The following is a 12,635-nucleotide window of genomic DNA, read 5'->3' as shown; positions in this document are numbered from 1 at the left end:
CATCAGAGTAAAGCGGTTCCGTAATCCAGCTATAGCATTGCTATAGCATTAAACCTTTGACATACTTTGGCTTCCAGGGCTACATAAAACAGTGTCGGAAGCGGACAGACATGTTTACTGAGGAGCAACTGCGCACTATCTTTGGCAACATCGATGAGCTCTACCGCTTCCAGAAGAAGTTCCTCAAAGCCTTGGAGAAGAAATTTAACAAAGACCATCCTCACCTCAGCGAGATTGGCTCCTGCTTCTTAGAACACGTAAGCCGACTGCAGTGCAGGGCTTGATGTAGGATACAGTTTAATGTTTGGATTTTTATTTGGTTCTCTTCCCTTCTGTTTCCATCCAGCAAACAAACTTCCAGATCTACTCTGAGTATTGCAACAACCACCCCAATGCCTGTGTTCAGCTCTCCAAACTGATGAAGATCAAGAAGTACGTGTTCTTCTTTGAGGCCTGTCGCCTGCTCCAGAAGATGATTGACATTTCGTTGGATGGATTCCTGCTTACTCCTGTTCAGAAGATCTGCAAGTACCCTCTGCAGCTGGCTGAACTGCTGAAGTACACCAACCCACAGCACAGGTACTTTGCTGGGTTTTTTTCCCAGCATTTTGAAAATATTAAGTAATAGAGTAGTAATAGAGCAGTAATAGAGCTAGTCTACCTACACTGAAAATACAAGTGTAAACGTGTTTGTGATCGGAATGTTATCTGATCTGTGTTTCCTGGTACAGTGGTAGTCGAGGACGCATTGTAATCGGATCTCAGTGTAATGTAAACTCAAACTAGCCATCTTATAGCCATTCACAGGTTGACATCACAACATCACAGGAATCGCTGAAATCGAGGGGCGGAGTAAAATGCATATATAGATAAAAGTTTTCTTTCGCACCTGAAAGTTGTTCAACCATATATTGATAGACACTAAAAGTTGTGCAATTTTCCAAAATGATCTGGCAATCATTGCAGACCCATACGTCTCTTTTTACCATTTTGATCGCAGAATCTATGCAATGCATTATTATTTGCAACCGACTAAACCTAATTTTAGGAGATTTGAAAAGCCTAGACCCGCCATTGAAACCGTTTTTAACAGCCACTTCAGGTCGACTTTGCACCAGGGCCATTTTTCCATTACAGACTTATTTTAAATATTGCGCAAGAAACAGAGATCCGATCAGATATCCAGATACAGAAGCCCCTTTATTATTGGCAAGTGTGAATGTGCCATGTCCTGATTGGCTGATGACGCGATCTGCTTTATCGGATCACGGTGATCGCATGTTAATGCCAAGTGTAAACACAGCCAGATTTGTTCTGAAGTGCCTTTCACTCATTTCACTCGTGTCAAACAATTTGCATCAAATTGTATGGCAAATATACCTATGGAAATTCAGGTCTGTAATAATTAAGAAATAAAACATTTTTCCCCACACTTTTCTTGACATATTATGTGACAAAAGTGACAGTAAAGATATTTTATAATATTTCAAAATGTTTCGCTTTCAAATAAATGCTGATCTTTTGAACTTTCTATTAATCATGATTGTAATAATTTCACATTATTACTATTTTTATTTCTGTTTTTACTGTATTTTTGATCAAACAAATGCAGCCTCAATAAGCATAAGACTTGAAACACACACACACACACACACACACACACACACATATTGCGCTTTCATGTTTTATAGGGTCTTTCCATATACATAATGATTTTCATATTGTACAAACTGTATATTATATCCTCTTGCACTACCCCTACCCCTAAACCTACCCATCGCAGAAAACGAACATTATATTTGTTAATATATAAGTATATATATATATATATATATTACATTTTAAAAATACATACTAACATGTTCATGATCACTAATGGATTTAAGACAAATTGTTGAATCAGTGTTTTGAATGATTTGATTCCCATTTGGCTCATTTCCATTTTATAGCCACACAAAATCTCATATTTTGCTTTTCAGAGATTATAAGGATGTGGAAGCTGCCTTAAACGCAATGAAGAATGTGGCCAGACTGATCAATGAGAGGAAGAGGCGTCTGGAGAATATTGACAAAATCGCTCAGTGGCAGAGCTCCATAGAGGACTGGGAGGTAAATTACAGGAGCATCATGGGTGTAGAGTTAACACACATTTATTCACTCCAGATATGTGTGCGGTCTCACAGGCTCTTTCTCCCCTTCATTAGGGTGACGACATCTTGAGCAGGAGCTCGGATCTGATTTTCTCAGGAGACCTGACCAAGATCTCCCAGCCACAGGCCAAAGGCCAGCAGCGAATGTTCTTCCTCTTTGACCACCAATTGGTTTTCTGTAAGAAGGTCAGTCACTTGCCAGGCCAGTGAGAGCAGAATCACTATTGTTTATGGCAGATGGTTTGTATGTGAGTGGCATTCAAGCAGTATTAAAGTAGTTACTGTCTTGATTGACACCCCAGGATCTGCTTCGGAGGGACATCCTGTACTACAAGGGTCGGTTTGACATGGATCAGATGGAAGTGGTGGATGTAGAGGATGGGAAGGATAAGGACTTTAACGTGAGTGTGAAGAATGCCTTGAAATTGTGTTCTCCCGGGGGAGAAGAGGTCCACCTCCTGTGTGCCAAGAAACCCGAGCAGAAGCAGCGCTGGCTGCGAGCCTTTGCAGATGAACGGGAACAGGTCCAGCACGACCTCGAAACAGGTGAACAGCACTTCTTCTGTCAGGCTCTTGGAAGTGGAAAGAAAAGCATTGGTTTTTATTGTCCAGTCTTTAAAGGGTTAGTTCACCCCAACATGAAAATTCTGTCATTAATTACTCGCCCTCATGTCATTCCAAAACCCAAAAGACTTTCGTTCATCTTCGGAACACAAATGAAGATATTTGATGAAATTACACTGACAATTCATCCATTATCATTACACTGATATTTGATGAAATCTGATATATTTCTGTCCCTCCATTACGCAAATGACACTTCAAAAAGTTTATAAAGAGATCGTAAAACTAATCCATATGAAATGAAGAGTTTTTTGAAGAGACACGATTGCTTTATATGATGAACAGATTTAATTTAGGCTTTTATTCACATATAAACATTCATCAAATCACACATCAGTTGTGGTAAACGGAAGCTCAAACTTGTTCGCTTGACGTGCGAGAACCAATGAGGTTCATTCTTGCTTTACGCAGCACGTTTGAGCTTCCGCAAGAACCAATGAGGTTCATTCTTGCTTTACGCAGCACGTTTGAGCTTCCGCAAGAACCAATGAGGTTCATTCTTGCATTATGCAGCACGTTTGAGCTTCCGCAAGAACCAATGAGGTTCATTCCTGCGTTACGCAGCACGTTTGAGCTTCCGCAAGAACCAATGAGGTTCATTCTTGCGTTACACAGCACGTTTGAGCTTCCTCAAGAGGTTTGTTCTTGTGCGTCAAGCAGGTTCTGTTGAATTTCTGTTTATGTTCGCTGATCAATGTTTATTTGTGAATAAAAGCCTGGATTAAATCTGTTCAGCATATAAAGCGATCTTGTCAAATCACACATCAGTTGTTGTAAACGGAAGCTCAAACTTGTTCGCTTGACGTGCGAGAACCAATGAGGTTCATTCTTGCTTTACGCAGCACGTTTGAGCTTCCACAAGAACCAGTGAGGTTCATTCTTGCGTTACACAGCACGTTTGAGCTTCCGCAAGAACCAATGAGGTTCATTCTTGTATTATGCAGCACGTTTGAGCTTCTGCAAGAACCAATGAGGTTCATTCTTGCATTATGCAGCACGTTTGAGCTTCCGCAAGAACCAATGAGGTTCATTCTTGCATTATGCAGCACGTTTGAGCTTCCGCAAGAACCAATGAGGTTCATTCTTGCATTATGCAGCACGTTTGAGCTTCCGCAAGAACCAATGAGGTTCATTCTTGCATTATGCAGCACGTTTGAGCTTCCGCAAGAACCAATGAGGTTCATTCTTGCATTATGCAGCACGTTTGAGCTTCCGCAAGAACCAATGAGGTTCATTCTTGCATTATGCAGCACGTTTGAGCTTCCGCAAGAACCAATGAGGTTCATTCTTGCATTATGCAGCACGTTTGAGCTTCCGCAAGAACCAATGAGGTTCATTCTTGCATTATGCAGCACGTTTGAGCTTCTGCAAGAACCAATGAGGTTCATTCTTGCATTATGCAGCACGTTTGAGCTTCCGCAAGAACCAATGAGGTTCATTCCTGCGTTACGCAGCACGTTTGAGCTTCCGCAAGAACCAATGAGGTTCATTCTTGCGTTACACAGCACGTTTGAGCTTCCTCAAGAGGTTTGTTCTTGTGCGTCAAGCAGGTTCTGTTGAATTTCTGTTTATGTTCGCTGATCAATGTTTATTTGTGAATAAAAGCCTGGATTAAATCTGTTCAGCATATAAAGCGATCTTGTCAAATCACACATCAGTTGTTGTAAACGGAAGCTCAAACTTGTTCGCTTGACGTGCGAGAACCAATGAGGTTCATTCTTGCTTTACGCAGCACGTTTGAGCTTCCACAAGAACCAGTGAGGTTCATTCTTGCGTTACACAGCACGTTTGAGCTTCCGCAAGAACCAATGAGGTTCATTCTTGTATTATGCAGCACGTTTGAGCTTCTGCAAGAACCAATGAGGTTCATTCTTGCATTATGCAGCACGTTTGAGCTTCCGCAAGAACCAATGAGGTTCATTCTTGCATTATGCAGCACGTTTGAGCTTCCGCAAGAACCAATGAGGTTCATTCTTGCATTATGCAGCACGTTTGAGCTTCCGCAAGAACCAATGAGGTTCATTCTTGCATTATGCAGCACGTTTGAGCTTCCGCAAGAACCAATGAGGTTCATTCTTGCATTATGCAGCACGTTTGAGCTTCCGCAAGAACCAATGAGGTTCATTCTTGCATTATGCAGCACGTTTGAGCTTCCGCAAGAACCAATGAGGTTCATTCTTGCATTATGCAGCACGTTTGAGCTTCCGCAAGAACCAATGAGGTTCATTCTTGCATTATGCAGCACGTTTGAGCTTCTGCAAGAACCAATGAGGTTCATTCTTGCATTATGCAGCACGTTTGAGCTTCCGCAAGAACCAATGAGGTTCATTCCTGCGTTACGCAGCACGTTTGAGCTTCCGCAAGAACCAATGAGGTTCATTCTTGCGTTACACAGCACGTTTGAGCTTCCTCAAGAGGTTTGTTCTTGTGCGTCAAGCAGGTTCTGTTGAATTTCTGTTTATGTTCGCTGATCAATGTTTATTTGTGAATAAAAGCCTGGATTAAATCTGTTCAGCATATAAAGCGATCTTGTCAAATCACACATCAGTTGTTGTAAACGGAAGCTCAAACTTGTTCGCTTGACGTGCGAGAACCAATGAGGTTCATTCTTGCTTTACGCAGCACGTTTGAGCTTCCACAAGAACCAGTGAGGTTCATTCTTGCGTTACACAGCACGTTTGAGCTTCCGCAAGAACCAATGAGGTTCATTCTTGTATTATGCAGCACGTTTGAGCTTCTGCAAGAACCAATGAGGTTCATTCTTGCATTATGCAGCACGTTTGAGCTTCCGCAAGAACCAATGAGGTTCATTCTTGCATTATGCAGCACGTTTGAGCTTCCGCAAGAACCAATGAGGTTCATTCTTGCATTATGCAGCACGTTTGAGCTTCCGCAAGAACCAATGAGGTTCATTCTTGCATTATGCAGCACGTTTGAGCTTCCGCAAGAACCAATGAGGTTCATTCTTGCATTATGCAGCACGTTTGAGCTTCCGCAAGAACCAATGAGGTTCATTCTTGCATTATGCAGCACGTTTGAGCTTCCGCAAGAACCAATGAGGTTCATTCTTGCATTATGCAGCACGTTTGAGCTTCCGCAAGAACCAATGAGGTTCATTCTTGCATTATGCAGCACGTTTGAGCTTCTGCAAGAACCAATGAGGTTCATTCTTGCATTATGCAGCACGTTTGAGCTTCCGCAAGAACCAATGAGGCCATTCTTGCGTTACACAGCACGTTTGAGCTTCCTCAAGAGGTTTGTTCTTGTGCGTCAAGCAGGTTCTGTTGAACTTCTGTTTATGTTCGCTGATCAATGTTTATTTGTGAATAAAAGCCTGGATTAAATCTGTTCAGCATATAAAGCGATCTTGTCAAATCACACATCAGTTGTTGTAAACGGAAGCTCAAACTTGTTCGCTTGACGTGCGAGAACCAATGAGGTTCATTCTTGTATTATGCAGCACATTTGAGCTTCCACAAGAACCAGTGAGGTTCATTCTTGCGTTACACAGCACGTTTGAGCTTCCGCAAGAACCAATGAGGTTCATTCTTGTATTATGCAGCACGTTTGAGCTTCCGCAAGAACCAATGAGGTTCATTCTTGTATTATGCAGCACGTTTGAGCTTCTGCAAGAACCAATGAGGTTCATTCTTGCATTATGCAGCACGTTTGAGCTTCCGCAAGAACCAATGAGGTTCATTCTTGCATTATGCAGCACGTTTGAGCTTCCGCAAGAACCAATGAGGTTCATTCTTGCATTATGCAGCACGTTTGAGCTTCCGCAAGAACCAATGAGGTTCATTCTTGTATTATGCAGCACGTTTGAGCTTCTGCAAGAACCAATGAGGTTCATTCTTGCATTATGCAGCACGTTTGAGCTTCCGCAAGAACCAATGAGGTTCATTCTTGCATTATGCAGCACGTTTGAGCTTCTGCAAGAACCAATGAGGTTCATTCTTGCATTATGCAGCACGTTTGAGCTTCCGCAAGAACCAATGAGGTTCATTCTTGCATTATGCAGCACGTTTGAGCTTCCGCAAGAACCAATGAGGTTCATTCCTGCGTTACGCAGCACGTTTGAGCTTCCGCAAGAACCAATGAGGTCCATTCTTGCATTATGCAGCACGTTTGAGCTTCCGCAAGAACCAATGAGGTTCATTCCTGCGTTACGCAGCACGTTTGAGCTTCCGCAAGAACCAATGAGGCCATTCTTGCGTTACACAGCACGTTTGAGCTTCCTCAAGAGGTTTGTTCTTGTGCGTCAAGCAGGTTCTGTTGAACTTCTGTTTATGTTCGCTGATCAATGTTTATTTGTGAATAAAAGCCTGGATTAAATCTGTTCAGCATATAAAGCGATCTTGTCTCTTCAGAAAATGTGGACTAAACCGCTCAATTCATATGGATTAGTTACGATCTCTTTATGAACTTTTTGAAGTGTGAAGGTAGTGGTGTAGCTGTCAACGGAGGGACAGAAAGCTCTCAGATTTCATTAAAATATCTTCATGTGTGTTCTGAAGCCTTTTGGGGTTGGAACGACATGAGGCAATTAATGAAAGAATTTAAATGGGTGAAAAAATCAACCCTTTAAATTGATTATTTTCAGATTTTTTTTTGCAACTCATAATGCATCATTTGTTCTTCATAAACAATAATGGACAAAACCTGACCAGTAAGCAACCACCTAGCAATGGCAACCAGTGTTATTTTAATATTATTTATATACTGTTATAGTTTCGTTTAATGTTTTGAATTAATTTTATTTTTTTAGCTTTTAAATTTTAATTTAAATTTTAGAAAATTGGTTATGTGCTTTTGACATTTTTTTTTTATAACTGTTTGTTTAATTTACTTTTATTTCAGTTTTGTTTTGTATTTATTTCCCAGTTAGTTATTTTAGTGCTTCATCTTGGTTTACGATAATAACCCTGACAACTATCACTAACTTACATTCAAACAATTAGCAATGCCATTTGATCATATGTGTTATACATGCACGTATGTGTTCATATTTGCTGATCTGTTCAGCGTTAAATAATGTTTGTTATGTTCGTGTCAGTCAGTTCTCCATAGTTAGGAATGATAATCTAGAAGTTTATAAATGTTTTTGTTTGTCCAAACAGGTTTTACGATCACAGAGGTGCAGAAGAAGCAGGCCATGTTGAATGCATCTAAAAGTCATCCAACAGGGAAGCCCAAAGGTGAATTTCAGCTGTTCTGATTATATGCTAGTGAGCGAAATCTTTCCAGTTTAGCATGTAGTGAATGAGTTGTACCATGTGTGGTCACTGTTCATCTGTTCACAAGCACGTGTTTGATTATGTTTGTGTGTTGTTTCATCATTACCGCACTGCCCTGGAACAGCATTAGCTTTACAGCACCTTTTGGCACTCAGATCTCCATCACTTCTTCACCCAAAATCTTCCAAGTGCCTACGTTTTTCTGAATCTTCAGGACCTCTGGCTCCCAGGGCCACCTTAACTTCACCTCTCCTCCCTGAAGGCCCTCAGCGTAGGCAGGGGCGGGGGGTTAGGGTGCCCCCTGGGGTCCTGCGCAGGGCAATATCCTGGGTGTCCTCTCAAAGTAGAGAGCCGATCGAGTAGTCCAGGGTAATTCCACAGTGTGTTAGTGTGACTTATTCGCTTATTTAACTGAGGCTGGGTAAAAATATAGATTTTCTGATTAGTTGTGATCTTCATTTGAATATCGATATTGATTCTTAAATTCCCAAGATCATCAAGATCATCCCAAATCTGCAAAAGATGTAATTTGTGGAATGTCCACAAGAGGTGAACTCAGTAACATGCAGCACTGGTGTAGTCTGATTAATTAACAAATGACTCTTTTAAACTTGTTCTTTTTAGTGAATCAATAACATAAAGAGAAATCAGTATAGTTTACAAATGACTCTTTTAAACCAGTTATTTTTAGTGGATCAATAACATACGGAGCAATCAGTATAGTCTGATTCACAAACAAATTACTCTTTTAAACCAGTTCTTTTTAGTGAATCAAATGACTCTTTTAAACCCGTTCTTTTTAGTGAATCAATAACATACATATCAACCAGTATAGTCTGAATCACAAACAAATGAATCTTTAAACCCCGTTCTTCTTAGTGAATCAGTAACATACTGAGCAATCAGTATAGTCTGATTCACAATCAAATTACTCTTTTTAAACCCGTTCTTTTTAGTGAATCAAACAACATACATAGCAACCAGTATAGTCTGATTCAAAATCAAATGACTCTTTTTAAACCCGTTCTTTATAGTGAATCAAATAACATACATAGCAACCAGTATAGTCTGATTCACAAACAAATGACTCACTTAAAACAGTTCTTTTTAGTGAATCAAAAACGCACAGCACAATTAGTGCAATCCCTTTGATGAACAAATGACTTATGTGCAGATTCTTTTTATGAATCATTGAAAAATAAACTTTCGCTGCTCTTTCAAGGGAGTTTATAACTGAGTTGTGAGTTTATATTTTTTTTACAATAATTTTAAATATGTTATAATCATATAATAAATAACTGTTTTGCATAAGAAATGCATTTTAAAGTTTTCACAGAGCAGTTGTTTATAATTGGTCATTGAACTGCACAGTTTAGGCCATGTTGATATTATATTATTATTTTTGTAATGTACAAAACTGACAGCATTAGCTAAGAGAATCGCTTTCATAGGAAAGATCAAATCGAATCAACATCAGAATTAAAACGAATCGGGGAAATCTGTATCGATACCCAGCCCTTTATTTACAGTTCTAGTTTACATACTTCACTAGCAACCCATCCTTCCCTAATAAGCACACACTAAAACCATTACAGCATAACGTTCAATAACATCAGCACCAACCGAGCGAAACATGCTCGTCTACTAAACCAACACGTCTACATGTGTGTCCTGTTCTCTAATGACCGACTGAACTCTCTGGTGTTCCTCGCGTCCTCACCCTGTGTTTATGTCCTCCTCCCCGCAGCTGTGACCAGGCCCTACTATGACTTCCTGCTGCGTCAGAAGCACCCCACGCTTCCCACCTCCCTGCCCCAGCAGCAGGTCATCATGTTGGCCGAGCCCAAACGCAAGACCTCCAATTTCTGGCACAACATCGGACGCTTGACACCGTTCAAAAAATGAGGGACTCGGTACATTCGCGGTTGTGCCTGAACTTGTGTTTTTATCCCAGTGTAACATGTTTATTTTTATTGTCCAATTGCGAAAGCACTTTATGGGTTTGTTACAATCACAGCATCACTCCCAGACGTTGTCGAACATCGCGGGAGGGCGTTCCTGCTATGTTGTCCGGCTACTACTGCTCAACCGCTCCACTTCCCGACTAAACACGACTACTGCTGCAAGTCACCACCGTACGGACACGCTTCATCAAAAGAGCCCCGCTTGAAGAGAGGACTTCTTTATATGTCGGTTAATTTATTTCCAAGTTTTCAATGTATGCCAGCTATCCACAGTGCCCAACTACTAGCTTTTGTATGTACTTTGATACTTTTGTGTAACCCACGATGTTTCAAGTTTCAAGGGGTTCCACACAAGATGAAAGTAGACCGTGTTGAGATTTATTACTGTATTACCTTCCGCAAGTCTGTCACACGAAGTCCGTCGATATCATGTCAGTCCGTGTATGCAACAACGATCAACTTCTCCGAACGTTCTCCTCATGAAGCCTCCAAAATGATGCGTAGACGACGTCCCATCGGTACTCCCCGTTTCAGATGAGCGTTCCATGTATGTGCTCATTCGATTCTGCTGCCTAATGACTCCTCTGTAACGAACTTCTCTTTGAAGTGCCATTCCAAACGTAACCCAGATGTTGTGATGGGGGTTGCATGAATTTGCTGTGAAACTCGACATTTTCAACCCAAATAAAATTCTGGATATACTGTCATTCTGATAGATAATGGTACTATTAAATTAAAGAGTATCTTTGACAGTTGTCAAATATGTATATGATTATCTTTGACCACAAAACAAAGTATGTTAATAAAAAGCATTTGTAAGTGTTATGAATCTGAGACGTGGTTAACGTAAAACTGATTTCTTATCTTTGCTGATGTTTGAATGCTTTCTATTTTAGCTTTATGTGCAAGGACAACTATTATTTTTGCACAATGATTTTCCAGAAGAGCATATGCTATTTATATATATTATACACTGCCCGGCCAAAAAAAAGGTTGCTGTTTGGATTTAAATCGGCAAATGCTTAAGAGTCAATGATTGGATCATTATTGCAGTGATGTTTATAGCATGTTATATGTTTGGCAACAGTTCTTCCGACCCTAACTGATGGAGTGTGTAGCTTTTCATTTCTTAAACAACCAAGTAGGAAGACGCATCATGGTCATATTCCAGGATGACAATGTCAAGATTCATCAGGCTCGAACTGTGAAAAAATCATTTTCACACATGAATTGGCACCTCCAGACCGAAAATTCATTGAAAGTTTTTGGGAGTGCTGGACTCTTGCATTGTCCATACAATATCTGGACCAAAAATTGATGCGCCTCTTGATGAAAATAAATTCTTCATGCTCCTTCCCAACCATTTTTTTCACAGTTTGAGCCTGATTAATCTTGACATTGTTATCCTGGAATATGGCCATGATGTGTCTTCCTACATGGTTTTTTAAGAAATGAAAAGCTACACACTCCATCAGTTAGGGTCGGAAGAACTGCTGCTAAACATATAATAATTTGTTACATTTATATAGCGCTTTTCTAGCTACTCAAAGCGCTTTACATATAGAAGGGGGGAATCTCCTCAACCACCACCAATGTGCAGCATCCACCTGGATGATGCGACGGCAGCCATATTGCGCCAGAACGCTCACCACACACCAGCTGATTGGTGGAGAGGAGACAGAGTGATGAAGCCAATCATATATATATATATATATATATATATATATATATATATATATATATATATATATATATATATATATATATATATATAAATATATGGGGATGAATAGGAGGCTATGATGGACAGGGGCCAATGGGCGAATTTGGCCAGGATGCCGGGGTTACACCCCTACTCTTTATCGGGACATCCTTTTTAATGACCACAGAGAGTCAGGACCTCGGTTTAACGTCTCATCCGAAGGACGGTGCTTGTTACAATATAGTGTCCTCATCACTATAATGGGGTGTTGGAACCCACACAGACCACAGGGTGAGCACCCCCTACTGGCCTCACTAACATCTCTACCAGCAGCAACCTAGTTTTCCCAGTTGGTCTCCCATCCAGATACTAACCAGGCTCAGCCCTGCTTAGCTTCAGTGGGAAACCAGTCTTGGGCTACAGGGCGATATGGCTGCTGGTATAGAACATGCTAGAAACATATAGAATCACTGCAATAATGATCCAATCATTGACTCTTAAGCATTTGCCAGTTTAAATCCAAACTGAGTTTTTTTTGGCCAGGCAGTGTAGTAGCCTATTTATCAATATTTTATATATTTAAATATATTGTTTGATTGCAAGTTTGATTGAGTATGAGGTCTCTGCGGAACAAAAGTGTGCTTTTCTAAATTTGTCGGTGTTTTCAAACCGATGGGTGTTTATAAATCACGCAATGAAAATGATCCCCTTCACCCGACCCGACCCGATCACACCCCACCCCACCCCTAAACCCAACCCACACTATGAAGTGGGCAAATCTGGTAACATAATGAAAAAAATTGCCCTCTGTTTATGGCCATGCCCACTGATCTGGTAACTCCTATTACTAACCTGGATAGACCTATACTTGGAGTGATTGGTTATATATATATTCTATTTATTTATTGTCTTAGTAATTGTAATATTTAAACGTGCACTGTGTAACTTGTCTGTCCGA

At 40.5% G+C, this 12,635-nt stretch overlaps 1 protein-coding gene across 4 annotated transcripts in view; it reads left to right on the top strand.

Annotated features, from left to right (window-relative positions):
- The window catches only part of arhgef4 (Rho guanine nucleotide exchange factor (GEF) 4), a 109,004-nt gene extending 98,161 nt beyond the window's left edge, over positions 1-10,843 (top strand). For all 4 annotated transcript variants that reach the window (XM_079818484.1, XM_079818483.1, XM_079818482.1 and 1 more), the window contains 7 exons: positions 78-257; positions 347-579; positions 1,980-2,109; positions 2,205-2,336; positions 2,453-2,696; positions 7,895-7,972; positions 9,759-10,843. In XM_079818484.1, the coding sequence (XP_079674610.1) occupies positions 78-257; positions 347-579; positions 1,980-2,109; positions 2,205-2,336; positions 2,453-2,696; positions 7,895-7,972; positions 9,759-9,916 (1,155 nt within the window). In that variant the 3' untranslated portion in view covers positions 9,917-10,843. The remainder of the gene's footprint in view (positions 1-77; positions 258-346; positions 580-1,979; positions 2,110-2,204; positions 2,337-2,452; positions 2,697-7,894; positions 7,973-9,758) is intronic.
- The last annotated feature ends 1,792 nt before the right edge of the window (positions 10,844-12,635 follow it).

Source organism: Gobio gobio (assembly GCF_949357685.1).
Source record: "Gobio gobio genome assembly, chromosome: 6".
NCBI classification, from domain to species: Eukaryota; Metazoa; Chordata; class Actinopteri; order Cypriniformes; family Gobionidae; genus Gobio; species Gobio gobio.
The sequence above is the reverse complement of the archived record's forward strand: the minus strand, read 5'-3'. Positions and strand labels throughout refer to the sequence as shown.